General features: G+C 46.1%; 9 protein-coding genes across 9 annotated transcripts in view; 4 read left to right on the plus strand and 5 right to left on the minus strand.

Moving 5' to 3' along the window:
* Positions 1–135: 135 nt before the first annotated feature.
* F4817DRAFT_319190 (GroES-like protein) lies at positions 136–1,350 on the minus strand (the record flags this gene model as incomplete). Its single annotated transcript, XM_049301024.1, has 3 exons — positions 136–878; positions 935–1,211; positions 1,276–1,350. 3 exons carry the CDS (start codon positions 1,348–1,350, stop codon positions 136–138), a joined length of 1,095 nt encoding a protein of 364 aa, XP_049155770.1.
* A 393-nt stretch (positions 1,351–1,743) lies between these two features.
* F4817DRAFT_229606 (uncharacterized protein) lies at positions 1,744–4,542 on the minus strand. Its single transcript, XM_049298904.1, has 3 exons — positions 4,021–4,542; positions 3,137–3,939; positions 1,744–3,080 (listed from the first exon to the last, which is right to left on the minus strand). The coding sequence occupies exons 1-3, from the start codon at positions 4,381–4,383 to the stop codon at positions 2,099–2,101; spliced, it is 2,148 nt and encodes a 715-aa protein (XP_049155771.1). The 5' UTR covers positions 4,384–4,542; the 3' UTR covers positions 1,744–2,098.
* A 1,112-nt stretch (positions 4,543–5,654) lies between these two features.
* Positions 5,655–6,875, minus strand: F4817DRAFT_347890 (carbohydrate esterase family 4 protein). The gene is made up of 4 exons (XM_049304615.1): positions 6,578–6,875; positions 6,456–6,528; positions 6,017–6,384; positions 5,655–5,964 (listed from the first exon to the last, which is right to left on the minus strand). The coding sequence occupies exons 1-4, from the start codon at positions 6,822–6,824 to the stop codon at positions 5,891–5,893; spliced, it is 762 nt and encodes a 253-aa protein (XP_049155772.1). The 5' UTR covers positions 6,825–6,875; the 3' UTR covers positions 5,655–5,890.
* A 1,022-nt stretch (positions 6,876–7,897) lies between these two features.
* On the plus strand, positions 7,898–9,135 carry F4817DRAFT_367902 (uncharacterized protein). The gene is made up of 4 exons (XM_049307185.1): positions 7,898–8,272; positions 8,340–8,416; positions 8,471–8,704; positions 8,762–9,135. The coding sequence occupies exons 1-4, from the start codon at positions 8,096–8,098 to the stop codon at positions 9,030–9,032; spliced, it is 759 nt and encodes a 252-aa protein (XP_049155773.1). The 5' UTR covers positions 7,898–8,095; the 3' UTR covers positions 9,033–9,135.
* Positions 9,136–10,285: 1,150 nt separating this feature from the next.
* Positions 10,286–10,977, plus strand: F4817DRAFT_347893 (uncharacterized protein). Its single transcript, XM_049304616.1, has one exon. It carries the CDS (start codon positions 10,575–10,577, stop codon positions 10,824–10,826), a length of 252 nt encoding a protein of 83 aa, XP_049155774.1. The 5' UTR covers positions 10,286–10,574; the 3' UTR covers positions 10,827–10,977.
* Positions 10,978–11,135: 158 nt separating this feature from the next.
* F4817DRAFT_229646 (MFS general substrate transporter) lies at positions 11,136–13,250 on the plus strand. The gene has a single exon (XM_049298905.1). It carries the CDS (start codon positions 11,232–11,234, stop codon positions 12,732–12,734), a length of 1,503 nt encoding a protein of 500 aa, XP_049155775.1. The 5' UTR covers positions 11,136–11,231; the 3' UTR covers positions 12,735–13,250.
* F4817DRAFT_229654 (uncharacterized protein) lies at positions 13,251–16,015 on the minus strand. The gene is made up of 2 exons (XM_049298906.1): positions 15,363–16,015; positions 13,251–15,309 (listed from the first exon to the last, which is right to left on the minus strand). The coding sequence occupies exons 1-2, from the start codon at positions 15,794–15,796 to the stop codon at positions 13,767–13,769; spliced, it is 1,977 nt and encodes a 658-aa protein (XP_049155776.1). The 5' UTR covers positions 15,797–16,015; the 3' UTR covers positions 13,251–13,766.
* A 7,591-nt stretch (positions 16,016–23,606) lies between these two features.
* Positions 23,607–24,726, minus strand: F4817DRAFT_347908 (uncharacterized protein; the record flags this gene model as incomplete). The annotated part of the gene is made up of 2 exons (XM_049304617.1): positions 23,945–24,726; positions 23,607–23,881 (listed from the first exon to the last, which is right to left on the minus strand). Coding segments are annotated over exons 1-2 (857 nt in total), but the record flags the coding sequence as incomplete, so codon positions are not given.
* Positions 24,727–25,743: 1,017 nt separating this feature from the next.
* Positions 25,744–27,398, plus strand: part of F4817DRAFT_319197 (uncharacterized protein) — a gene marked incomplete at both ends in the record, with an annotated part of 2,318 nt that continues 663 nt past the window's right edge. The window contains one exon of the mRNA XM_049301025.1: positions 25,744–27,304. Coding sequence (XP_049155778.1) covers positions 25,744–27,304 — 1,561 coding nt within the window. The remainder of the gene's footprint in view (positions 27,305–27,398) is intronic.

The raw sequence follows: 27,398 nt of genomic DNA on the forward strand, positions 1-27,398 counted from the left end.
ACGATCATATAGACTTGACTAGCCAAGTCTCCACGATGTATAAATATAATCCATACCAGCTATACCAACCCATTAGACCATGTACCCAAATACCTCGACTCAACGCAACCACTCCCTATAGCTCAACGAAGACGTTTAACTACCAAAAGCCTTATCGTAGTCTACCAGCGTAAACCGGTAGCGCACATCATTCTTATTAACCCTCTCAATCGCCTCCGCGCAGCCCTTCTCCGACACCGGTATCGTCTCAACCATAGGGAAGAGCTTCTTCTCCGCCGCCAGCTTGAGCATCTCAAGGCACTCGGGGCGGGACCCGATGTGGCTAGCCCCCATGCTCGAGCCGTTCGCCATGAAGATCTTGGGCGTCACGTTCTGCAGCGGCTCGTTGGGCAGCCCGACCTGATGGAACTGACAGCCGACCTTGAGGATGGACTGGTATGCGCTGAGGTTGAACTTGTTAGTCATATCCGCCGTGTTGAGCACGAAGTCGAACGTGAACGCCAGCGGCTTCTCCCAGTCCTTATCCCCGCTGCAGACGAAGTGCTTCGCGCCGAGCTTCAGCGCGTCGTCCTTCTTATGCGGCGAGTGTGATATCACGGTCACTTCGGCGCCTAGCGCACTAGCCCACATCACTGCAAAGTGGCCTAGTCCTCCAAGCCCGACTATCGCAACCTTTTTGCCTGGACCCGTGCCTGCTCGCACTAGGGGAGACCATACAGTTAACCCGGCGCAAAGCATTGGCGCGGCGAAGTGTGACGGAATGGCGTCGGGGATCGGGAAGACGAAATACTCGTGCGCGCGGATATGCGACGAATAGCCTCCTTGGGTAATCGTCTCGTTCGGATCAGCTTCTTTCGGGTAAGGAGCGCCATATGTATCTATCTTCATGTAAATATTATGTTTGCTTCTCTTACGTAGTCCGCGTTTTACTCACCAACTTGACTCGGGCAGTAGTTCTCGTTGTCGTTCTTACACTGCACGCACTTCAAGCACGACCAGATCTGAGCGCCAACACCGACACGATCGCCAACCTTAACGTCTTTGACCTTAGACCCGACTTTAACCGCCTTGCCTACGACCTCATGGCCGACACATAGCGGAGTTGGAGCGTCTCCCCATCCGCCGGTGACTGTGTGCACATCTGAGCCGCATACACCGCAGCACTCAATCTTGATATCAATATCATTGTCGCCGAAGACCTTGGGTTTAAACTAAGGGATCAAGTTAGAGTCGCAGTTTGAGAAATTGCTCATATGAGTCCATGAGATGACTTACAGATTGTCTTTTAAAGTCTTTATATTTACCTAGCTCGGTAATCATGAAACCTTCAAACTCGTCGGGATAAGGCATATTGGCAGCTTTTTCTTGGATTAAAATAAATTCTTCTCAGCTATACCGTATTCCAGAGTAACTGGAAAATAGCTGCTGAGAAAGAGATGCATTGTCCAATACTTATACTGAATAAAATAAAGAATGCCAACATGTGAGACAGGCTCAAGAACGCTAAAGCCCGGTCTTAACAATATGACGAAATAGACAAGTAACTACGGGACTATAACTAATAATGTTCGTGGAACGGAATACATCAGATAGTGACGTATAAGACGAATTAGCCTCGGTATTTTCGTTTGCTATTTCACCGCTATTTTTTACTGCCAGGTATCTATGACGACGAGAATACGAAACCAGTATTTTTGCACAGTTTAAGCAACTCGCGACAACGGTAAGACTTAGGGAAGATCTGATTGGAAATGAAGATATTCGCAAGTGCTAGAGATTATAAAATGTTTAATAAAATTGAGCTCGCCTAAGATTCTGATTGGCTCATTAACGGCCGTTCCATGCTAATCGTATCTATGGTTCTGCACGTCCCATGAGGTGACGATGATATCAGCAATACGTGCATTTCAAAGTACCGCAGAGGAGAATACGATTCCAACAGATGAGTTTGACTTCCTTCATTGGCCTGTAAATCATTACGGTATACTGCTAAGCAATCATTCCTTAGTAACGAGCTTAGCCGATATTAATAGTTATATACGCGGCCGTCTGAGAGAAAAAACTCAAGCGAGTCACGGTAGAGTAACACATCCACGCACTAGTAATCGTCTCCAAGGAATCCACCACTCGACATGAATCGATGTTGATATTCCTTCAGACTAGACCAGTTCCGCAATTCCTCTTCCTCATCCTGAGCTGTCATTGTCTCGGCACGAGGGGAAGCTCCCATCTTCTCTAACTTCATAAGTATATCTAAGAAGCCGTTGAGGTATTCCTGTGCCTTAGCCACAGCGAGCTCCTTGCCTTCCGCGTTGATATCTAGTAGTGTGCTGGCAACCTGTCGAATCTTGTTGATAAGCGAGCATCCATTCGGCTCCATGTTACGTTGGCTGATCGACGTTAGCACAGTGACGAGATTCTGAACGATAAGTTCTCGCTCGTTCTCCATCATGTCGTCTCGGTCGTCTTTATCCTCCGTTTTTGTCTTTTCCGCAAAATTGGGATCTGCCCGGCGCGCATTTCGGAGGTTAAGATATCGTTCTACGAAGTACGAGCGAGTGGCAAGCTGTGACATCTGTATATTTGCCTTCTGAATTTCGAACTGAAGGTGACGCCGGCGTATGGGTTGCTCTGCAAGCACGCGTCGCAAGTCATTTGCCGGCTGTGTAGTGGGAATAGCAGGTGGATAATACTCCAAGTCCCAGTCGTCAAACCCCAAAGTGTGATTTTGAAGATGCTGAAGGTTATCTGCTTTCACCTGGAGCTCAGGCGGAAGGTCCTCGGCAGACTGCTTCGCGCTGGCAAGCCCATTGCTAAGGATATTCTTCTGCGCAGTCCAATCGAAGAAGTTAATTCCATAGCACATATCGACTCCGACAAGTTCATTCATGGTCATGTACACACGGATGTTACGATTAAATCCTGTGATTAGGGAGATAGTGTCCTCTGGCTGGGGTAGTATCTGTTCCGAGAATATATATTCATCGTCGACTTCTACCGGCTGCTCAGGATAAGGCTCTTGAGAAGTGGGTGGAGGCAATGGTATTTCATTAATTGATACTCCTAATTGGGTCATCGATCTGCATTGTAATTAGCTAGGCCAATGATATAGCACTGTGATAGAAAGATATCCTACCTGACGCCAGCGACCATAACCCAGAAGATGCGCTTGCTAATTTGATCCTTGATGTGGTCGATGGGTTTATTAGGCGAAGCGTTAAGCGTTGTGGTAAGACTGGGCGTGAATGCTTCAAAAGCGGATATAGCTCTTTGCCGACGGGCAGCAAGCTCTCTGCAGAATGTCATGGTCTCGGTTAGGAAGCGCTTGCACATTCTCCATTGGAGTGTATGCGCGCAAGCAATACCTAAGAAATAGCTAGTAGCGGCGTCGTCCGGGCTCATCTCATCTTTCATCATAAAGCGAGAACCTCGGGCTTCCAACGCGATGGTTCGGCAGTGGTCAATCATGGCAATGGCCGAGGGGAAGAGCCCAGTACTGTGTTGGGCCTTGAGGTGCGATCTTGCACTTCGAGGAAAAGATGCCACCAACACACCTACCATGCTGGCTAGCAATGCTAAGAATTCGCCGCTAGACCTATCCATACGACTAGTAAAGGCGGCACGAAAGGATGGCTGATGTGGGAAGGGCATTAGAGGATGTATATAAGTGAAGAAGTCGTCAACGAGAAGCTCTAGGATGGGCCACGGCGCAATAATCTCGGCGTCTAGGCCAACGGGGGTATTATGAGTTGCGATAGAAACCAACGTTTCGGCGGCATGATGAGGAGCTGGTGAGATATCGTTACTCCGGGATCGTTTCGCAGCCCTCGCCGCTTCGGCATGTTTATTAGGCGGACCACGTCGCTTCATTGCTCTATTAAAGGTACACTCAACCTGAAGGTCGGAGCATGGTTTACAGGGCGGGCCACTTTCGTCGCACTAAATTCGAACGGTTGTTAGACTATTTAACGAAGTAGATACGCAGGGGAGATAGGTAAGAAAAGGAGGCGAGTTACATACTTTCACTTTCCGCTGGCTACACATATCACAAGCTCGTCGAAGTCGGGTTACCTTCTGCGTTGTAGGCGTTATAGACATAGGCGTCGCGGTCGACGTGACGAGAGGGGGTGAGTATGGTGCATCATTCATCTGCAAGGTGGCAGACTGCGCATACTGCTGAGCTAAGTCGGCGGGATCAGGGGCGGTAGAGGCTGCAGATGCAGCTTGCAAGACTTGAAGTCCATGATGGGCGACGGTGGTGGCAGATATAGGTGACTGAAGGCCATCGTAGTCTTGAAGTTGTTGGTGGTGATGCGACGGCGTGGTTGGTTGAGGAACCGTACCTGGTTCAACAGGCTCGGAAGGTTCTGGGTATGATGCCATCTAATAAGATCGTCGGGGTCCTGGCAGACCGTTGAAAAGGACTAACGGCGGCAAGTTGTCGGCGGATGTCCGGCGAATCTTCGTGAGATGCGGTGCGGTTAGTTGGTCAAATGGGTGGATGCGCGTGCGAACGCAAAGACGTAAAAAAAAAAAGAAAACATGGGGAAGGGCGGAAATTCCATGCGGATCCACTGATCGTCGATGCCTTTACCCGCTTACGGGATGGTTTGCACTTACCTAGTCCGTTTATATCAGGTATCAGGTACCTATGTACATGTACACACCCCTATGTATCTTATCGATATCCCCCCGCTTCTCAAGCTTAAACGTCATGCTCTTTGGGAATTCTAATTGAAGCTTCAATTTGATTGATAAACTAATTGGTTAACTTTGCTTGGGAGTCGGGATTAGTAATCTTATATAATGTTGCTTTCAAAGGTTTCGATACTGAGTTTTAGATTTACTTGTACTATTTAGTCCTATACTATTTACAAGGCAAATCAACTATTTAATAACAAAAGGAGGTTGTCTTTGCTCGAAAGTGTGTCATTTTATGCGGTGATAGCTAACTGGATTGGACATTGTTTAATTCGGCACTACATATTGTAGACAGCTCGATTAGAGAAATAGGGGTGGTATGGCTAGTTACTATCAGAAATGTTGCAAGTGCTCAAATCCGAAAATACAAGGATACGACTAGCAAAGTGGCAGACACGTCTCCCACCAGCCGGGACAAAATGCCATTCAAATCAAAATCTGAGTTTGAACGGATGGAAGTATTTTGGATGAGGGCACTGGAACATTTGCAATGCTCTGTTCCTCAGGACAAGGTCTATGGTTTATACTCAAACTACCAAGGTTAGGGAGTCCCCATAAACGCGCTGATAAACACGCTGGCATTCTTCAAGATGTCCGGGGTGGAAGATTTGGACTAAGAGCAGCTCGATCAGCTCGAAGCGCGGTTTCATGGCTGGGCCGACGTTTTCATATACCCGGATTGCGATGTCATCACAACCCAAGATATAGAAGCGGCTGAGCAACTAGATCCTAGCTCGGTAGATTACCCGGAGATCAAAGAAGCTGCTCTGAACATTGCTAATATTAGATCTTCGGGCGACACTGTATCCGATACCGTTAAGGATAGTTGTTAGGGCTATCAATAAATTCCAGATAGTCAATCATTACTACTATTATATCTATTGCTATAAGCACTAGATTCAACCAAGCATACATCAGGATGATATATATCAATAGAGGAAAGTGTTAAAATAGGGTACTAACATGTTTGACTAGGTACCTTAGTTAACTACCTAAGATATCAAGTAGATAGATTATCGGTTAAAATTTAAATATCAATATGTGTACTTTTTCAAGACGTCTGCTATAGTCCGCCAGCTACAATCGATCATACCATGACAGCACTATCAAGACATTTAAACTAGACCAGTAACTCCTAAATAGCCGGATTAGATATTCCTCGCCGATTATCAAAAGCCCAGAGTACTTTTTAGCAGGAAGTTTGTCCGTTGCTTGGGAATGTTCCCTCCTTGTAAGCACCGTTGGCATCGTCGAGGCATTCGGCTGGAATGATATTAGTTATTAATTATTTAAGGATTACATGAGCAATACGTACCAACTGTAACGATCTTCAGGTTATTAGTCTTGGCCCAGTCGATTAGCCAGTTCGTCAGAGTAGTGACTGTGCCCTGGTACGTCTCGTGCATGAGCGGGATATGTCCGTTACCGCCAGCCCCGGCTTGTTGGAACTGCTGCTGGCTCTGCTGCGGAGATTGGTTGTTCCAGTCACCAGCATCTACATCATCAGTAATGACAGTGTAGTTCATCTCCTTCATGACGCTCAAGAATTGTCCTCCGGTCTCGAGGTATGGAGGACGCATGTACTGGGGTTTTCTGCCGAAGATATTGACAAATGCTTGCTCAACCTTCTCCATCTCGCTCTTTATTTGGGCAGCACTCATGCTTCCCATATGGGGGTGGGTCCTTTATGAAGTCTTAGCAGATATTCCAAATATTTCATAACCTGAAAAGAAATTAGTAAGAGGTAGTCATACCACGTGTGAGATGCAACTTGGTGTCCAGAGTCATAGGCCTTCTTAACAGCGGCCTTCTGGTTGTAGATGCAACCTAGTCCGATTAGCCTGTGTACGTATATAATAGTGCACGATTTACATACCGTATAAAGTGCCAGTGTAAAAGAAGGTTCCTTTTACGCCTGCCTTGTCCAGAGTATCTACTAGTGACGAGGTGTACTGATACGGGCCATCGTCATAGGCTAATGCAAGGACACCAGGCTTTGAGCACTTGTTAATGACGACGCCGGGCGTATGCGCACGCTTGAAAACCTCGACGGGATTTGGGACAGCTCTAGCAGAAGCGCAGAGAGCTAACGCGAACGCTGTGATCATAGACTCGAACAGCATTTTGGATGGGCGACAATGGGTAACTTCTCAGTACAAAAGACAAGGTAAACGAGGTTCACAACTTCAAAATTGTTAGAAATTATATCAATATATATATATATATTTCTGGTTCAGGCGGCGACGGCTAGATCGTCCGGAACCTGGTAATATCGTACGTTGTAGCGCATATAGTAGTAGTACGACAATCCCGCCTCAATACTCACTTCCAGACCTTACTGTGGAGCATCCGCCACAATATTCCAGGAATCACCATTTAGCAGAACGTGGACATATCTGCAGGTAGTATAGACCAAGCTTCAAATACCCCGGCTCGGCGTTGAGGGGTCAAATTGTCTTTGTGGGGATAGGGGTTTTATGTTGCACCGAGCATCACGAAGGACTTTAGCCGCGAGACTATATCCTTGACTAGTTCAGGAACAACAAGCGGACTTCGGTTTTGCCGAATTGGGAACGGATAAATGGATAGCTTACGAACGAGTTAGATACAGGATTTCTTCTAATATTTTGATATCACGTTATGAGCAATGGTTTGAGGGGAGAACTTCTTTATAGCTTAGCATTTAAGAGTTATAATATGATCAACACGGCGTAGAGAGTACTAAGATTCGTGAAATGACTTGCCACTATATTTAGCGCGACCATTTAATCCATAGTCTTATGCTTTGAGAGCTGAGTCTCTATATATCCTATAAGGGCATTTCCTATAAGCGTAACGGAGACTTGTAGGCGAGGCGATATAACAAAAGACGTGGACTTATGATACGTTCATTTACCTAGACCTGCTGTCATCCCTAGCCAATATTGAAATGCGCATGTTTGGGATCTATTAGGTGCTGATGTCCGTATTGAAAAAGAAAATTGAAAAGAAATTCATACTTGGCCTCAAGGATACACGGCATTCCTAAAGTTCGATATAAAGATACTTGTCACCTGCATTTAACCACTTACCGGAATTAATAGCGACCCGAAGCTTTGATTTGATGAGATCTAACTTGGCCTACGCGTCGATGTTGCACTACATCTGCATGCGTGGCTTACGCTGCCGGGAGGCTCTAAGGCTGTATAACCTACACAAAAGGTCAATCATTCCGGAAATTGGTTAGTGTTTAGCCTGCGTATTATAGTTAGACTAATAAGAAATATTGATCTTATAAGTTCGTATGTACCTAAATATAACCTTCTTCACTTAAGATTGCTCTCGGATTTAACGATTACCTACTTTGATGATCACGACTGGCGCTTAATCCGACATTATTTACATTTTCCCCAGGATGGCGACGCAAACAGCTATCGAGCTCGAGACAGTTGCGCCTATAGCATCAAGTGCGGGCCAGGATGTTACCGCTGCACCTCGAAAGAGTCATAATCCTCAAGTAGAAGCGTTGCCTACTGAACTCGTAACGGAGGACATTATAACAACAGTCCTCTCCAAAACTCGGGCTGCCATTGTCATCACTTAGTTGATGGGCTTTGCCTCGAGACGCTCGGTCAGGATCTGAACACTCGATTTGGAAGCGCCTCGCTTCCGAGATTGATTGGGTTGGCGCAATCCTCGCGAGCACGGGTCTAGCAACATTATCATATGCTTTCGCGTAAGAGTTTTGACCCCTAAATGATGCTTCTATGTAATAATTGACCATTTTCAGAACACTATCAGCCGATATCAACAACATCCGCCAGGCCTCTAATATCGCCCTTCTGGTTATCAGCGTCGCCTCAATTCCAGCGTTTATCGGATGGATGCACTATCAAGTGAAGCATAGCTACACAGCACTTATTCCCAACTCTCTATGGCGTAGCTACGTCTTTATCAGCAGTTGTGTCATGGTACTTTTCGGTACTTCCGTCACCAACTACATAGAGCTATTCTGTAGTTTATTGTAAGTCGTCAATATATCCTAACTTCCACCGCAGAACTAATTACTGGCTTGTCTTAGCTTTCAAGATGTCCAGGGTAACTCAGCACTCGGGGCATCGCTACGAATTCTTCCCTCCCTCATCGCTGGCGCCTTGACCAACCTTTCGACCGGCATCTTCGTGAATCGTGTGCCGGTCATGTGGGCGGTGTTTATCTCCTCAGGACTAAGCACCGACAAGACTTCTCCGCAGCGCTCTCATAGTCGGGTATCGCGCCGTTTTCTGGACCATGTTTGCTTGGATATTGCTCGTGTGTCTGGTGTGCGTACCTATTTGGACTGCGCCGGATAGGTGTAATTGGTGTGAAGCGGGATTAATCTACGTACTTTAGCCTCCCCCAGCCTCTAGTTATGTATCTCGATCTGATCAGGGGTAAAAGGAAACTTTACAGGGCATGGCTACGGAGATAATGTAGCATCAAGTAATCTCTAGTATATACGTACTAAAGACTAAGTTCAGGGAAGATATCACCTGAGAGGAAGCGTAATGTTGAAGAAATACTGTAAAGGGGTGACGAGGAGGAGGAAAGCCTAAGAGTAACTCCTACGCGTTTAGAATCGGCTGGTTTTCCTGAGCCATAGCTGTACCAATCTAAAGGAAAGTTCTATCTTGATAGAAAATAGGGATATAAGAAAGGTACACTTTATGATACGTGCTTGCAGCCTCGTGGTCCTTGCAGTCTATGGTTGAGGTTGCATGACGAAGTGAAGGTGGGCTACTGGGTTTGCCAGCTGGTGCCTACACCCGGTTGCTACTTGCAGCATCTTAGCAATGACTCTATTGTAAATACAGGTGGCTAACACGGTTGCCTAGCACACCCGCGACAGGAAGGTTATAAGACCAAATTGCAAAGCATCTTTCAGCCGACCCCGCAAAAAGGAAGTAACCCTGGGTGACTGGAGGCTAGAGAAAACTGCACCGTGGTGTCATATGCTGGACCGGTATGCCCGTGACTTGACAGTACGATGCTTACAAAGTAGTTTTTCGTAGGTCCTGGATTCAATTCCAGTTCCGAGCTTTTTTTGCTAATTCTTTTTTTTTTAACATTCCCAACCCCTTTTGTATTCCCCTTTATTTACCACCCCTTATTTTCTATTACTACTTCACAATATAATTCTAAATATATGCAGTGAATCCCGCAGACCTGTACTACAGATCTATTATCGATTAGGACACGTTCGAAGAGTCTATTTCTTGGAAAACCTTTTAATTTAAATTGCACTGCTTTGCAGCCTTAATTTGAGATTTGACTCCGACCCGGAGGGTAAATGGGTTACTGAAGGGAGACGCCCGTATTTTAATACTAAGGAATATATTTTAACCTATATTAAAATCAAATCTAACTACCTACCTCGTATCTATGATATCTACTGACCTGGAATTCTACTATATGGCCTTGATACTCCAACCCATCTACCCCTATTGGAATAATTGCATAACCCGGATAGATACAAATTTTCCTATTTGCATATTCGTTTAGTGACTAATTTGGTGGTGTATCTTCCAGCTTTACCAAGATATTACAAGTATATCAGTGTCACATAACCAGATTCTTATGACTGGGTGTATTTAATAATGTTACTTCTTAATAAATACTTAAATACTGGAAATTTTAATCAAATGCTTTCAGGGACATGGCAGGTTTCCTAGGCAGAGTTTAGATCGACACCTCGGCCACTAACTGCCGAAACTCCTCAAGTTGGAGATAGCTACCTGACTATACCTATTCCCAACAGCCTCCTTTAGTATATATATGAATCATTCAAGTCCTTGTTATTCAAGATCAAGGCCTTGACCAATACTACATAGGTACCTAATAGAAAGGAATACGTGATGGCCTCATCAGATGCTAAGCCGCTCACAGCACAGTGCCAATGCGGCTACGTCTCGTTCCCAACGCCGACAGCGAAGCCGATCATAAGCGCGGACGGGACGCCTCGCTCGTCTGTTAGTATTAAGGGTGGCTGCATAGAAGGCTTGGATTGGAACGGGAAGATGCATATCTTCACGCGCTCGGCTGTTATGAAAATTCCTGTCGAATGGGAGCAGTACGATACTCTACCTCTGTGGATGAAGATGGATTAAGTGATTGGGTGTGTTGGGAAGGCGAGCTAGATGCGTTGTATACTTTCTTATAAGTGATAAGATATAAGGAGAAAGAAGAATCGAATTTAAGACTGTATTGAGATTATATTGTGGAATGACTTATACAGTTATGGTACTTCGTACATGTACGAGGTCCGGAAGTTCAAATTGAGTAATGCGATAAGTAAATTCAAATTGTGACGCCCTCCTGATGCAGGCGAGTAATTGTGGCTGTCGAGTTGTCGGGTATGAGGTCATCGATCTGCAGGAACATAATACATACAAGAATAATACAAGAAATCAAATCATCCAATGAGCGGGCTTCGATGTTCACTCCGCAACTATACCTCATAAACCATTTACTATACAGTATACTACTTTAATACACACATTCAAACATTCAAGATGGCGTCTGATAAAAACCCGCCTTGGGCTCTCCACTGGCGTTCTAATACGCTATTCATCATTGCGACTGTCGCGGTTGGGCTTTTCACTGATTTATTCTTGTACGGATTGGTGGTTCCCGTCTTACCCTTCGTGTTACGCGATAGGTTATCCATACCTGAAGATGAGATACAGTCTTACGTCTCCAACCTTTTAGCCGCCTACGCAGGCGCTTCCGTCGTCTCCTCCGTTCCGGCCGGGTGGATCGCGGACCGGACGAGTTCCCGCCAGGCCCCGTTTCTAAGTGGCCTGGCTGCTTTGTTAGCAGCCACCATTATGCTAGCGCTGGGACAGAGCATACCCGTGCTCTTCGTCGCTAGGGTTCTTCAAGGAATCAGCGCGGCAGTCGTTTGGACCATCGGCTTTGCCATGATCTTGGACACCGTCGGCCCGCAGAATTTAGGGAAAGTCGTCGGTTCCATCTTCTCCTTCATCTCCGTAGGCGAACTAATGGCGCCGGTCATCGGCGGTGTGCTGTATGAGAAGACCGGATATTCGGGTGTTTTCGGGGTGGCCGCGGGTGTTTTGGGACTTGATTTTCTCATGCGACTCTTGGTAGTGGAGAAGAAGACAGCTACCAGGTACGATGTCGACCAAGTACCACATTCTCAGAATAGACAGCAAGATTCGCATGAAGACTATGGAACAACCCGAGGTGAAGACGTTGAAGACGTTGAAGACGTTGAAGACGCTAATAATCGTGAAGATGCTACCGAGCATGATGCCTTGTTGCATAATAAGAACCTGAAAGACAACGAGATATACAAGATTCGGCACGAACCTAACCGGATCGTCCGAGAATTTCCAATACTAGTTTGCTTCCGGAGCCCCAGGCTGCTTGTAGGGATGGCCCTATCATTCGTCCAAGCTTCTCTCCTAGCCGTTTTTGATGCCACGATCCCGACAGAAGCGCAGAGTCTCTTCGAATTCACCTCGCTACAGGCAGGACTTCTGTTTATTGCTCTAGATGTTCCTTATCTCATACTAGGACCCGTAGCTGGGTGGGCGGTAGACCGATATGGCACCAAATTAGCTGCCGTTGTTGGATTCGGATACTTAGTTCCCTCCTTTATTCTGCTCCGACTCCCATCGGATAACCTATTATCTGGAACAAGTAACGTTATCCTATACTGCGCCATTCTGTCCCTGAATGGCGTGGGCCTAGCCATCATAGGTTCGCCTGGTGTGGTTGAGGCCAGCGACGTTGTTGAGAAATTCAATCTGGCCAACCCGGGCTTCTTTGGTGCTAACGGCCCATACGCTCAGCTGTATGGCTTCAATTCACTATTCTTCTCCGCAGGGCTTACTATTGGTCCTATTGTGGCAGGAGCTCTTCGTGACGGGATCGGATATGGCAATATGAATCTTGTATTTGCTGTTATATCAGCTGTTACCGCTGTTCTGTCCTTCTTTGTTATTGGCGGGAAGCCTCGCTGGAATCGTATCTGTCAACTCTCGGGATAAGACAATGAAACAATAATGTTTTTACTATTTTTGAGATTCAAAAATTAAATCCATTTAGTTTCAAATACAAGCCCCCTCAATAGCACTTTATTTCCACTACACTGAGATGCCACGGGGAGCGAAATGGATAAGATATTTTAACTGATAATATCCTTACTATAAAAATAGAGTCATGGGCAAACCAAATATCGAACGAGAGCTGTGATTATCTATCTGAGATACCAGTCCTGAACTTTAAGTAGTCGTCTTAAGTATATTTAAAATCATATACTAGAATGATAGCGAAGGAGATGATAAATCCGATAGGATCCAACAGAAATTTGGGGTATCAATCCATCAGGACGCAAGTATCCAGACTGCCCCGGCCCTTTCAAAAAAGAAAAAAGAAAAAAGTCTCTGCTCTTGTCTAATCAGCGAAGCGGCAGGCCAATAAAGCTCCAAAGAAACTTTATACTTGCAACCACGCAAAAGAGGATATGCGAAAGACTATTATTAATTCCCCCGTCTTGCGATTCCCCTCATCTTGAAATGAATGGGTATCAGGTTCGTGTCATCAATCATCAGCTAGAAAATCATCGCTGGAGCCCCTATCTTGTGTAAGTCCATGGCGGCCGACCTATCCAAGGCAAAATGAAACGAAAGGATCCTTGAAGAATCACGCATGATACGGGGGAGAGGTGTTTTTTTGCCACGCAACGAATGAACATGGCCGGCCCTCGCTATCTCTCCGTCGCAAACAAGTTCCCCCACCCGCAACGCCAGTCCGTACCGCCATAATATAACCCAGTCCAATGATAAATGCAACTGCAAGCCGTGCAGGAAGGTATATTCGTAAGTCAACTAGCGATCGTGTATCATGCAAATGCTTGATTCTAAGAAAACAGAATACCAAGAGAAATCATGAGTCTCGTTAACCTGCCGCGATCTGCAGGGGAAAGGTTCGATATGTGTGTACTGTATGTGGCGGTGGAGGGGCGTAGTTTATCTGGTATGGTTATAGCCTTAAGTTTATAGGGGTAGACAGTACATTGTCTAATATGCGGTCGTCGCATTTCCTTCGCTTGTCGCAACCGCTACTAGGGCCTGCAACCGAAGCATATTATCCCGTTCACCAGCATTTTCTTGCCTAGGTTGGGAATTTGTAGTATTTTCTCTCGCTGGAAAGCCTGCAAATTCGTTTATGTTTGGGTGAACCATCCGATCTACCCGCGCTATCTTCTCCGGGGGGGCATCGGCGTGAACTGTTACGGGTCCGTTATACCAACCACGCCGTTTGGACTCTCTTGAAGTGGCGATCGAAGGTGCTGACATAGTGTGTTGGTGATACGCCCTAGCAAGGTTCGGAGCACCTGGCGGTCTGTTTTCAACTACTACGGGTTCGTTAAACCGCACTGTCGGGGGGTGTACTCTCATTCGGTCCACTTCAGCCTCAACAGCTTGGTTCGCTTCACGGGCCCAAGTACCGGCTGCGTCCGAGGATGGCGGATTGGACGTGATATCCAAGCGAGTTAGACCTCGATGTAAACCCATATCCCAGTGGACTGTACTGCGCCTTTCTTCGGGATCTCCGGAATGGGTTAGGGGACGCATAGCTGGTGGATGAGCAACTTCGGAGTCAACAATCATAGGAGAGGGGTTCCGCCTAATAGGAGATACTGGGCGGTGAGGGAGGGGACCGAACGACTCGATCCCGGGTAGCCGAAGTGTCGTGCTCTGCTGTGGCGCGACAGGTACAGGGACAGGATTATGAAATTGTGACGGAGTTACGACGTTGCTTAAGCGGCTACTGCTGTTAACGGTGCTGAAATTAGTTGAGTCGGGATGCCATGTGCGGCGACGCCAATCCTCCGTCTGAGATGTAGATTCACGCCTCGAAGAAAATATGGAGGACGTGGGAGATCCTAGCAGGCTTCCGGTTGGAGAGAAAGCACCGGGATTTGAAGTGTTCATGGTGCCCGGGCCGAAAAGAGGGCGACCCAAGGGAGCTCCATGGGGAGATTGAAAGGGTATGCCGCCAGACGGCACACTAAGGCGACGGCCTGGTGTTCTATGGCCGGCGTACATGCTTTGGGGTCGGGGATGAGATGAATTTGGTGATGCGATGGCGGAACCCCATCGGGGACTATTCTGGCCAGTTGAAAAGGTTGCCGAGGTTGGTGTACTGAAATCGCTCGGAGATGGTGGTCGGTAGGAATATGCGCTTTCCGTATTATGGTAGGTTTCAATGGAAAGCCGAGAGCGCGGATCCGCCATCACTAAAGGAGGTGGCCGTCGGCGCACATCATCGCGACCGCTGAAATTTGAACCAACAGAACTAATACTCGACGTAGAAAGAGATTTGGCATGTCCTCGAGGCGGGGAACCCATGCTCCCTGCTGTCGAAGCCCGAGCTCTTCCAGGTTGTCGCACTCGATCGGTTCGAATTTGTCTTTGAAACCTTGTACCCGTGGCGGCAAGAGAATCTATCGGTATATCTTCGTTGACATGTACAGTCTGTGCATGCTGCCGCAGGTTATCTAGCCGTGAAAATCGTCTCGAACAATGACACTGAAATGGACGTTCTCCAGTATGTTTCCTAAAATTATTAGCCACGATCGATATTAAAGAAAGAAAGTCATAGTATCGTACCGAATATGTCTAGCCAAGTGCTCGCTCCTCGTAAAGCTCAGATTGCAAGGTGGATACTCGGTGCAGTAAAATCGTTGTGATTTCTTCTTCTTATTTGACTTTGTTCCATCCGCATTCACGCTTTCATCATCCGATCCGGCGCCGTCGTCCCCGTGGTTTTCTCCATCTATTTCATCCATATCGACATCTTCGGAGCCTCCTCGCGACTTTCTCGAATGCTGAGAGTTCTCTCGCTTGGGTGTTTGCTTCGGAGTCTGCCTTTCATCGATACTTTCTGGAATTTGGACTGCTTGCGGAAACGGCGACGTGGGTAATGGTCGCTGGCCGAAGCTAGCTTTCGTCGGGGTCGGTGTTGTAGGCGACCGCGCCGCCCCGTCATCCTTCTTCACTTCTATCGCCATGGGTGTGTTGACAGGCCGGAAAGTAGCCGCCATAGCACACTTCCCAGTATCCGCTAGAGGTAAAGTAGCTGTCGACCCTAGTAGGCAAGCCGGCAATTTTATATTGCTTCTGGAACCCTAACTCCTCCGAGTCTAGATATCCGAGGCGAGCCTTTTAAGACAGGTAGTAGAAACGACGAGGACGAATAGCGGTAGATCAAAATGACAGGGGAGTAATGCGGCGGCTAAGGTAGCAGAAGAAAGGGGAGAGGAAAAGGGAGATAATGATGAAAGTTTGATATAATTCATTCGCAATTTTTGTTCCTCGTGGACCAACAGGTATTGATATTCTGAAAATGGTCGTGTTCCCACAGTGATGTGTGCTAAGATGCCGGGAATTCTCGGTGGGGTGGGAGTTCGAGTCAGGTCGAGCGGGCAACGGCTGAAACTGAGACAGGTGGGCTTAGAACGGAACAAGCTCAAGAATGACGAATGTTTGTCCTTGGAATGTTGCGACCACGGGTAGGGGGGAATCTGAAGATTATCTTTACGTTGGATGCAATTAGAATAGCATCAACAAAGAAGATATGGTTTTCGAGTGGGTTATTATTATTTTTTTCTAACCAGTTACCATGCTTCTGTCGAGCGCGCATTCATCCCGAACGACGAGTTAGAACAAAGAGCCAGGGAATGCCTAGGCCAGGGACTAGCCAACCACCGAGGAGGCTGGGTCCAGATGTAAGAGTTGGGGTCGATCAAGCCGAATGTGGACGAAAGCCGAATAAATTCGTGCGGGTCTCCGATTTGAGAACTAACCGAAGAACTTGTTCCAATAATTTTTGGGATTAAAGACGACCGAGACCTTAACTTGTTAGATGATATTGATAGATATTGATATTGCGCAAGGGAAGTGAAGAAAAATAGGGTTGGCAAGTGGCAAGGGATGAGGCGAAGAGAGAGGGGATCCGAAGCGGAAAAAAATGTTGGAGGGGTTATGAAGCAAGATGATGAGATAGGTAGGTAGACAAGAGGAGGGAGGGTTGGGATGGTCGGCTTGTCAGTGATTTACTTGTGATGGGTTGCGGCCCAGATAGATGGGGTTCCCTAGTCAAAGTCGGGAAAGAAACATGTGTGTATAAATGTTTATTTTTTATTTTTTCTTAGCATGTATCAAGATGTAATGTAATGTATGGATGTAGGATGGATGGACATATGTGTACCCAAGTATGTAGCCATGTTGCCATGTTATAATACGGGGAGCGCTATGCGTACACTAGGATATTGTTGTAAAAGACCACCCAAGGCCTTGCTCATTTTGACAGGGACAAGTTGACACTTGAGGAGGCTTGGCAGTATGAAAATATGCACGAATGAAGAGCTATACGAAGCGTATGCGTGTGTGTGTGCCTGGTAAAGTGGATTAGAGAGGGACGAACATACAGTATAGTGGATATCTGATGTGGTTATTATCGCTATTATCGCAACGCTTTATTCGCTAGCAGCATGGGAATGGCCATCGAGTCGACAACAACGATACGCTAGTGAGGTCATCGAACGACAGAAGCCCTTCACCTAGCTAGGTTGTATAGCGGGATCGGTCTCGCGGTCATACATTTCTCTCGCAATAACACGCGAGAAACTGAAGACTGAAGATGGAAGAATGAGCTTAGTTATTGGTAAGTGAGAAGAAATAGAAGAGGAAGAGGAAGAGTAAAATGAAGAGGAAGATCTACAAAACAGTTAACTACGACAATTAGATTTGTCTTATCGGACTCAGTCGTGGAGGATTCCAGCCGCATAGATAGGTATCATATCACATCACAAAAAAAGACGGTTTTCCTTTTTGCTCTCTCCGGAGTGGGTTTTTGTTTCTGGTGGGATGGATCTGTTAAGCAGAGAGAGCTTTGGAGAGGGGCAAGCAGAAGGAGGAAGGAGGGGTTTTACCTGTGAGCCTATCCCGTTTTTATTTATTACATATATTCCACTGTTGGTGCGAGGGGCTGGGGCTGCTATGTACAGGGGCAAGCTACGATGTCTGTACGTCTCCCTGTCGCGCCTGCGTACTATGCAATGAACCCTGCGAGGTACCTATGCGGTACCCGTTCTCTAGCGCTAGGGAAGTCAGGACAGGGACAAGATAGACAAGGCACCTGCAACGATTACACTAGTGTAGGTAGTGTAGGTAGTGTACATATCATATGTATGCTACATAATGTAGGTAGCTGACAGGGGTACGTCCGTTCTATAAAAATCAACCTTTTGACTTGATTGGTCTAAACTTTAGCGTAGTCTTGTGTTCCAGGGAAACTGCCCCCGGATTCGGGTACGATGGGAGAAAGGAATCATGGGATCAAGTTTATGGATGTTCCTCACTTAAACCATCCATCTATTGTTCATCGTTCATCGTTTCATCGTTCATCGCACATCGATCCCCATTTTCCGACCCCACAAGTAGCCGCCGTCGCAGGCATCATACATCATGGATCTTTACCTGGACTGCTGAAATACTAGTTGTATTAGTTGCATTAGTATAAAACTCCTGGCTCTGGCGCTTCAGCTTTTACAAGGCACAGAAGGTGTCGAGTTCGACTATAACCACTAGGCGCATGCATCTCATCGGCGCCATCTTCATCGCAGTTGTCATTGTCACAGGAAAATAAAGAAAATATCTGCCCCTGGCTGTCCCGAATATTCGTCACCGTCGTGGCGGGCGTGGTCATCTGTTGCACAACCGGTCTGACCGCTTACTTAAAGGTTGAATCCTGTCGACCCTTTTTCCTAGACATCACCAAGCACATCCGAAGACAACCGGTTCCTGTTTGGTCCTAACTCCATAACGATTTGGCACTGGCTTAGGGCAACTTTCACATAAATCGATCAGACAAGTCCTCTTAGGCTCTTACAAGACTAGCCAAAACTTCCAAACTTGGTCCGTTTTTTCTTCTTCCTACGATATTAGCAATAAAGTAAGCTTGTTTGAAACCACGCGAGTACCGTAAGTATTCGCGCGAGTCTACGTAGGAGGAGAAAGTTCCGTTTGTCCTCGCGTCCCCCCTTTATTTCTAGATCTTTCACATCCTATGCCCCATATGTGCGCTTCTCAAAAATCTATCGGTGAGGCGGACGAGCCGTTCATAAGCTCAATCTATACAATGAAGGGAAGATGCATTTTAACAATGTGAGCTTTCTTTTAAACGATGTCTTTGTTCAACAGCCGGGTCTCTGCAACCCTGAGGAGAACGCTGCTGTGAGCTAAACCTTGTTAGGTTATGATCTGCGTTATCTCGGCTCTCTGACGCAACGCCTGCCTGTCCGGTATCTATATTCAACAGCTCTCCTCCAGTTTTTATTGCCGGGGAGTGTCCATTATGGTGGACGCAGGCGCGTTGACTCGGTCAATGTTCTCGAGCCTAGATTGCCCTGCGATGTGCTTATGTAGGCACCTAAGAAAAGATCACATCCTGCCAAGGGGTATCGTGTCATCCGGATATCGAGTAGAGATTCCCTCGGGTCCACGGAGATCTTACTGGCTTTGCCGCATTCCTACTATTTTATCGCAACCGGATTGACGGTATGGGAATTCTTGGGGGGATAAGCGTCCAGCTGACTGCTACTCCTTGCTACCGTGTAAATCTCAGTACTTTGTACAGCAAATACCTACCTGTACACCACCATCAGCCTTTCTCCACTCGCTTCTCGCTTCGCCCGGAGCCTTTTTTTCCCCTTCTTCCCTTCTTCCCTTCTTCCCTTGCCTACATAATCTCATGCACAGAGTTCCAACTTGCGCCAACCCTCAAAGCTCCGTAGCTTCTTCCGTCGCAAGATACGCGAACATGTCATCAAACCCTTTACTCCCCTGCCCTACGAAATACAAAGGACATGTAGTATGTGTACCATGTAGGTATGTTTGTGTAACATGTATACGATGTCTCCTATATCCATTATCGTGGTTCTTGTACCTGATGATCCACCACCCGGCTACCACGTATGCAGCATTATTATCTGCATTAGTCATAGCACACAAGTTCCGCCCTGCCCTACTATTGTGACATCCAAATGTAGGACTCCTAAACTACTTACGATCCAGCTCCACGGATAGCGGCTGTTCATATTCACCGAAGCTGAACTGTCGGTGCGGACGAAAACTCCATTAAGTTTGGAATCTGACTCCTACATAATAGACTCTTTCGGACGTGCGAAATAACGTTGCACCAAACCGTCCTTACAGACACTAGCAGTTTCACGTACACGATATCGCCAAACTTTCTACGGTAGATAAGTTTATTAGTGTAACTATACCACCTCTTTAACGCTTATGCAAAGTCCAGCTGTTAAACCGCGGTACAAAATACCTAACGAAAAGCAATCAATCAAGGCCCAAGAGGAGTAAAACGTCCGATGATTTTCACATAGTTAGATATCCTATCCTAAATCACTGGGTTTTTGGCTGAAAGAGGTCAAACCCCCTCGCTTTCAATATTCACCCCTCCCCCGCTATGATCTGACGCTATCAACAATCGTTTATCGATATGCCCTACAGGGAGCCGGGCTAGTCGGTGATGGATGCAGGTGGCGTCATACTGTTGATCTCGACTCACTACAATACCCAAGGTACCGTACCCAATGTACGGGCTACGGGCTACGGGCTATATTACCTGGTTTTAATTATCTCTGATGTTGCTAATTACTTTTTACTTCCCTCATTCTGCCTGGTTCGATTACCCGGTTGGGGCACTTGCAGGGGCATAATTAACTCAGAAGCAGGGCTATACATCAGATGACTATCACGTCTGTGTACATAGTAAGTCCAGGCCCGTTATCGCCGGACACCGTGTGCGTGTGCGTAAGCTGTCAGCCCACATCCCCAGGTACAATACTGTACAAACTACCTTACCTAAGTAATCCGTACCTAAGGTATACATCTATCTGTACCTGGCGAACGATGGAAAGCATCGATCCCAGGACCCTGCCAAGGTACAGGGCTGAAATGAAAACGCAGCCTACAAAGGACCTTACGCACTGGCGCACTGGCGCACTAGGCCACTAATATCTTAACGACATTAGAGGCGACGATACTAAGTACGTAACTAGCAAAGGTGCAGATAATAATATACCCGTTACCGGACGAGTTCACATCCTGATGGGATGTCCTCCTCTTTGATTGGCATGTGATTGGATTATCCTTTGGGAGGAAGACGAGCTAGGTACACCTGGATTAGTTCGTCAATCATTTAACCAACTACCTGGAATACATTTATTACATACTTCTATGTGTGTAACGCCCCAGCAGTTCGGATCACTCCTTACCTAAAGCCACAAGGGGGGCAACATACCTAAGCTACTATTGAAGGTAGCAACCATCTATTATGGTAAGGCGATGTTTAGTATTTCGTACATGTAAGTACCTCATGTAAGTCGTACCTAGGTACATGTACCTATGATTTGATGTCATAATACGGAATACATCAGACAGAGTTCGTTAGTTACATGTCTTACAGCTGTACCTTGAAGTCTACTTTTAGAGAAGAATTAGAATATGACGGTCCTGTGCGCGCTACCTCTAAAATAAAACTGTCCTGCAGGATGCAAGGCACGATACATCCGTACATGTAGGCACAGTACCTAGCCAAATTCAAAGATGGTTCCCTCGTAGGTCGTCTTTCATCCACTTTACCCGCACCGGTTACCACCGGCAACTTATCTCGTCCACGTTTAAGAATTCTCCTTATCTCCATTCAACTATCGTCCCTATCGTAGATCGACACCTTTCTATTGTGCGTAGCTACCTAATGAGTGATGTTACCTATGTAGATTTAAAATCATTCTTTGCTCCACTCCACTCCACCTCTCCCGATTCATGTCTTCTTTTAAAGACCACTAAAAAGTTAAAGTCTTACTTGGTATAACAGGTAACTAATGAAGTTGATGCAAACTAGCCATCGGAGACGAGACCATAGATAATAATATATATTTTTTACCTATCTTCTCGTTGACCGCCACTTGCGAATGACCCAAAGTACATAGCCATCATGATTGTACCTCGTCCCCCTTTTTATGCTGCACGTCCAACAAGTGCAGCATTGCCGCATTGCAGTATTGCAGTGTTGCAACCTCATCCAGAGATCCGGACGGCGCCCGACGCGTGCCTGATTCTGACGTACGTAGTAATTCTGCGCGAGTTCAAGTTTGTTCCTCGCCCAACCGCAGCCGCGTTCGACATTGCTCGCATATGACGATGTCCTACTATTGACCTTATTCATGCTACTCATACCACTCCAACGAACCATGCAGAACCCCCCGCCGCTTGCGCGACACTATCTAACTAAGCATCTACGAGTAGTATCGGTATTCAATATTGCTATCCCACCCTCAAGCCGGAGACTTGAGAGGGCTGACAACGCCTTCTTGTTTCACAGATCGCTTCTATGCGATCTAATCCAATAACATTATAAAATACTAACGTATCTATCACCCCATTTCGCGATATATGTATGTGTGGCGTGGTACACAGTAGCGTGGTCGGCATGCAAGTGCTGGGTTCCGCATCCCAAGTAATAACCAATGCGATCAACCCTATCGTAAATACTAACCATCCTCTTCTAAATACTATTTTTTCTTCTTTTTTTTTCCTTTTTCTCCTCTTTCTTTTTCTCTTCTTAACCCACCCTGCGACTGTCGGATTCGTCGGCCGAGTCCTATATCATGGAGTGCGGTTTGATTTGCTTTTTCATGTACATGTGACGGTCTAACATTACATGAACACATTCGTCGCGGCGATAGGCTACGTCGCCAATATACTGACCCATATCCTGTTTCTAAATACTACACTTGTGGTTGCGGCCGGCATCTCTGCGGGGTTTTTAGCCTCACGCCGTTGAAGTTTATTAGCCAACGAAGGGAGATGGAAAATGAGTAGAAGTCAGAGCCGAAAAATACAATTAATAACTTGTAATCTCTGTCGGGATTCTAGATGAGACATCTAGAACAAAGGACCTGTTCAATATGTATAGACGTAAGTCCATGTTGTTTCGTTCCACCTCGTGACAATCTCTAGGTTAATCTTCTATTTTTTTCTCTTCTACAATCCTCTAGTGAGTCTTATGAACTTTATCCCGACTTGACATTCCCGCTGCAGTTTGTCAAATAAGCTTAATACATTTAGCCTAGTTCCCAATATTTCAATTCGAAGCATTAAAGATATGACGTTTGTCCTTGTTTCTACGATTACGTAACCAAATTGAGAAGACACGCTTGAGAAAGTAACATAAACTACCTCTGAGAACCCTATGAGCGTAGCTATTTTAGTAAACATTAACTTTATGTGAAAGCTATGGTTTATATAGTGATAAAGGAAGAACGTAGTAAAGCTAGATAAGGCGAGTGGCATAAAATACGTAAAGTCTCTGTTAGACCGTACAAGGTTGCTTCCACGACGAAAAGGAGCGTACAATATATAAACCTATAAGTAAACAAACCGTAAAATTAAACAGTCATAGCTACGTACAGGCAACAGTAAGGAGCTCAGGCTACTTAATTATTAGTCTGTCATTAACTTTATGTCAAGGCAGAAGCTTTAACAATACGGTTGTTGCGGCCTGATTTCTTATGATGACGCTGAGACAATTCTATGGTAAGGTTAAGACGGTTTCCATAATACGATGCCCCAAATATTTATATTAATATATACGAGGGACTTGTGCATTGTTGTAACACGAGGTTGGCGCCTTAAAAGACGGTAGGAATAGCCTCACCAGAGCATTACGAGGCGGAATATAGAACCTAGAGCTTATTAATGGCTCGATTAAACCCCAAAACCTATAGTTTTACACGCTTATTTATATCAAATAATTGGGCTAGGGAAAGGTTTCCTAGCTAATGGAGTTATATAAAGTTTACCTAATATAAGGAGATTTTTGTTCCGTGTACATCTGCTTCCTGTAATGAGGCAGTTAGCTTTACGAATTCCCAAGCCTAAGCTATGATCCTTCAATCAAAAAGTTGTGCATCTGGATTTATTTCGTCCATTTTTTGTCTGTCTTCCGCGTCTTTCGACTCCTCCAATTGTAGCAATTCGCCACGACACCGATCTTTGTCAAAGTGATCAGGCCATCCGTAGCGAAGATACGTATTATACACATCCTACGAATATTAGGTTAGCATTAAACCTGAGTGCAATTAAGTTAAGCCTCTAAATAAACATACTGCTACATGCTTTCTCATACTTTTCTGCGCTTCGTACTGGGCCCTATCAAGCTCGTTCTCAAAATACGAGTGGTTGGCGTCATCTTGAAGATGCCACGGCTTCAATTGCTCTTCGAGGGTCAGTTCATCTTGCTCAGCGTTTGTATCAGCGCGGCTATAGAACCTCCCCGTGGTTGGCTGGCCAATTGGGTTTGGTATTAGCATCCATACTAGTTTCTCGTATCGTCGCGTCCAAGCGTCTAAAAAAGATTTGATAGGCGACGTGCGATGGGCTTTCCATTTATCTTCTTCAGATAGCGCTTCGTATTCTTTTTCAGGCACTGTAATGTAGGACCCGGTGTGACAGAACTCAGTTATGGTACCTTCGTTAGTGTCGAGAATCAAAGACGTGCCCTCTCGGTCGACGCTACGAGCAAGGTAAACACAGTGAGCTGGGAGAGGGTAGATTTCAGGGTAGCTTTGTTCGTCCGTATAACATATAGGAATCGTTTCCCAGTAAATAAGGAGTCGTTCGTACGGCTTCTCTGGGCGGAGATATGGGAGATTACGGAGTAGATCAAGGACAGTTTTAGTTTTTCCTTGAATATTAACAGAACGCCAACCGTTTGGAGGGGGTATAACGAGTGTGCTATCGTTTAAACATGGGTGGCGGATAACTTCCTGATAGAGCCGTAGGATGGCGTTAACAGTCTCGTCGCGAGAATACATCTTGGACTATTGCAGGTGAATAATTGTTGTTAGTGGCGTTGAATATTGAATATTGAATATTGAATAAATGGACCTTAACGCGGATTAGAGTATATTAAGAATTACCTAGCTACCTATCAACATGCCAAAGCGGGAGTTAGCGGCATTGGCCGAATTAGCGGGCGCTTAAGTCCCATAGCGAAGTGGTCATACCGTTACTTCAAGCTATGGCCTTTCTATTGATCTCGTGTTCACCAGATGGAAATAGAGAACATAGGTTGAATTTGTATTCTGTTGGTCCTTTTTCCTACGCTTTGGGTCACTAGAATGGCAACGCCCAAAGTTAATTGCTCCCATTGACGTAAGCATGTGAAGCTATGTGAAGCTAATTAATTCAATATTAACAATAGGAAATGGAAATAGAGACGGGACAATAACATCGTATCGACGAGAATGCCAATTAATGATAATTTCATTTACCTATCAAGCTCCATAACGAGGGCAAGAGAAATAAATACCCGTGATGATTAATTGATACATAACCTGGGTCCTGCGTATAAATACTATCTTACACTTGCCTACATAGCAGCATCACCTATCCGGGGAAAGTCTATAGCAACTTCCTATACGAAGATGATCCACGAATGGGAAGTGATGATCTAAAAGGTCCATGCCATAATACTAATACATAACACCGTATTTTAGATTATTGCTAGTCAATAAATAAGCCCTAGACGAGCATATTACGACGCTCTCTACAAATATCCTCTTGGACTACCCTTGCCGTTTTATTTACTTTGATACTTAACATAGCGACAGGACTGGCGGGGCCGCTTTGGGGGGCAACGTAAATAGTTACTAATATTTAACAATATACACCTGTCAGAGTTCCGCTCGGGCTTGGAGTCAAACTATTCACAATATGTGTCAACAATTTCATGTTGGTGCTTGGATCCGGGCAGCTGTAATACTAATATATAAAAGACCTATGGCCATGCTATCTCTCCTTTCTTGAAATTCCCCGTTGCAAATCATTTACATCTTCATTTTCACACACCAACACTACATATTTCTGCTATCTATACCTAACCAATACATTCATCCCTGCCGCAATGTCGTCTCAAGTGGGCCGGCACTCGCGTCGACAACAGCGACAACAGCGACAACAGCGACAACAGCGACAACGGCCACAAGTTCAAGTAGTAAGCGGGCTACACTTTCCAGTGCCTGTGAACAACATGGATATGTCGGCATCGGAGCTAAGTCAGACACTGCCTAGCACGATGTCTGACATGACGCCTCTAGGGGAAGTATCAAATGTTAATGCCATTTCTATGCCACAGGTACAGCAGCACTCCGAGGGGCTATATTCCGGACAATTCCAGAATCAACCCTCGGTACAAGGTCTCTTTGAGATACCACCTCAAGATCCATTTGATTTATTCGATTTTCAGCCCTATCCCCAATCTTCGCCCCAGAATACCCAAATGCAAGGACAACCTCAAGATCAATCTCAGGTGACTTCTTGGGAGCTAACCACAGATCCTGATTTATTCGATATTCAGCCCCATCCCCAATCTTTCCCCCAGAATACCCAAATGCAAGGACAACCTCAAGATCAATCTCAGGTGAATTCTTGGGAGCCAACCATGGATCCTATGCTAGCCCATATTCAGCCCTATGCTCAACCTTGGCCTCAGAACATCCAGACACAAGAACAACCTCAATCCCAATCTCAGATGAACTCCTACGGGACAACCGTGGGTTCTGGGGAATTCTATACTCAACCCCATATTCTGCCTTCGTTTCCGGATATGGAAATGCAATTACAAGGACCCTCTCATGTATCGCATCACGATCAGGTGCTTAACCATACCGGATCACAATCTTATACTCAGCCCGAAACTCATTCTTCACCTCATAATCCCCAGATGCAATCACAAGAATTCTCTCAGGTACAACCCCAATCCCAATATCAGATGACTGGCACGCCAGCCATGGATTATGGGCAATTCTATACTCAGGCCCATACTTGGCCTTCTCAGCAGCCCCAGACGCAAATACAGGGATTCTCTCAGCCTCAATCTGAGATGACCTCTTTCGGACCAGTCATAGGTTCTGGGGAGTTCGATATTCAGACCCATACTCAGCCTTCGCCTCAGAACCCCCAGATGCAACAACAAGGACCCCCCCAAACACTACTTCAACATCAATCTCAGACACCGGTCAATATTTCGCAGCAATCATCTCCTCGGCAGTCTCAACAAAGCTACCCACAGGCACCCCCACAGACAAATTCATCGGTAAACTTTGCATCATCCTCTCCAACTGATCTGGCTCAACCATTTATGCAATTACAACCGCAGGTACAGCTTGTATTCGGTGATCCAACCCCCCTTATAAAGTACTGCTCCCTACCATTACACGAGATAGGACAGGTGCTAGGAAAAATCCCGCCATGGATTGATGAGCTGCCGGGGAACGTTGAAATATCGCAAGAAGACTTGAAGATAATTCCAATATTGGCCAAGCACTATCCTTCCTTCTACTTCATACTCGAAGTCTACACGCGCGATATCAAAGTACAAGACCTGGTGACGAAGGATATGCCATCGTATATGAAGTCGGAGCTTTTAAGCTTCATGGGGCCCAATCCTAACTTACATCGAGCGAGTAAGTAATTGGGGGGGGGGGGGGGGGGGCGGGGGGGGCGGGGGGGGGGGGGGGCGGGGGGGGGGGGGGGGGGGGGGGGGGGGGGGGGGGGGGG

This window comes from Daldinia loculata (assembly GCF_022478755.1).
Source record: "Daldinia loculata strain CBS 113971 unplaced genomic scaffold F4817scaffold_56, whole genome shotgun sequence".
NCBI classification, from domain to species: Eukaryota; Fungi; Ascomycota; class Sordariomycetes; order Xylariales; family Hypoxylaceae; genus Daldinia; species Daldinia loculata.

Bases quoted from the DNA above. Each gene is read 5' to 3' on its own strand.
- F4817DRAFT_229646 (XM_049298905.1), top strand. From the start codon at position 11,232: ATGGCGTCTGATAAAAACCCGCCTTGGGCTCTCCACTGGCGTTCTAAT.
- F4817DRAFT_347890 (XM_049304615.1), bottom strand. From the start codon at position 6,824: ATGCTGTTCGAGTCTATGATCACAGCGTTCGCGTTAGCTCTCTGCGCT. The intron at 6,529-6,577 runs GTATGTAAATCG...TAATCGGACTAG, and splicing joins TTACACTGGCACTTTATACG to GTTGCATCTACAACCAGAAG. The intron at 6,385-6,455 runs GTATGACTACCT...GACTTCATAAAG, and splicing joins CAAGTTGCATCTCACACGTG to GACCCACCCCCATATGGGAA.
- F4817DRAFT_229654 (XM_049298906.1), bottom strand. From the start codon at position 15,796: ATGGCGGCTACTTTCCGGCCTGTCAACACACCCATGGCGATAGAAGTG. The intron at 15,310-15,362 runs GTACGATACTAT...TAATAATTTTAG, and splicing joins CACTTGGCTAGACATATTCG to GAAACATACTGGAGAACGTC.
- F4817DRAFT_367902 (XM_049307185.1), top strand. From the start codon at position 8,096: ATGGCGACGCAAACAGCTATCGAGCTCGAGACAGTTGCGCCTATAGCA. The intron at 8,417-8,470 runs GTAAGAGTTTTG...GACCATTTTCAG, and splicing joins ACATTATCATATGCTTTCGC to AACACTATCAGCCGATATCA. The intron at 8,705-8,761 runs GTAAGTCGTCAA...GGCTTGTCTTAG, and splicing joins GAGCTATTCTGTAGTTTATT to CTTTCAAGATGTCCAGGGTA.
- F4817DRAFT_229606 (XM_049298904.1), bottom strand. From the start codon at position 4,383: ATGGCATCATACCCAGAACCTTCCGAGCCTGTTGAACCAGGTACGGTT. The intron at 3,940-4,020 runs GTATGTAACTCG...GTTCGAATTTAG, and splicing joins GTAGCCAGCGGAAAGTGAAA to TGCGACGAAAGTGGCCCGCC. The intron at 3,081-3,136 runs GTAGGATATCTT...ATTACAATGCAG, and splicing joins GTTATGGTCGCTGGCGTCAG to ATCGATGACCCAATTAGGAG.
- F4817DRAFT_347893 (XM_049304616.1), top strand. From the start codon at position 10,575: ATGGCCTCATCAGATGCTAAGCCGCTCACAGCACAGTGCCAATGCGGC.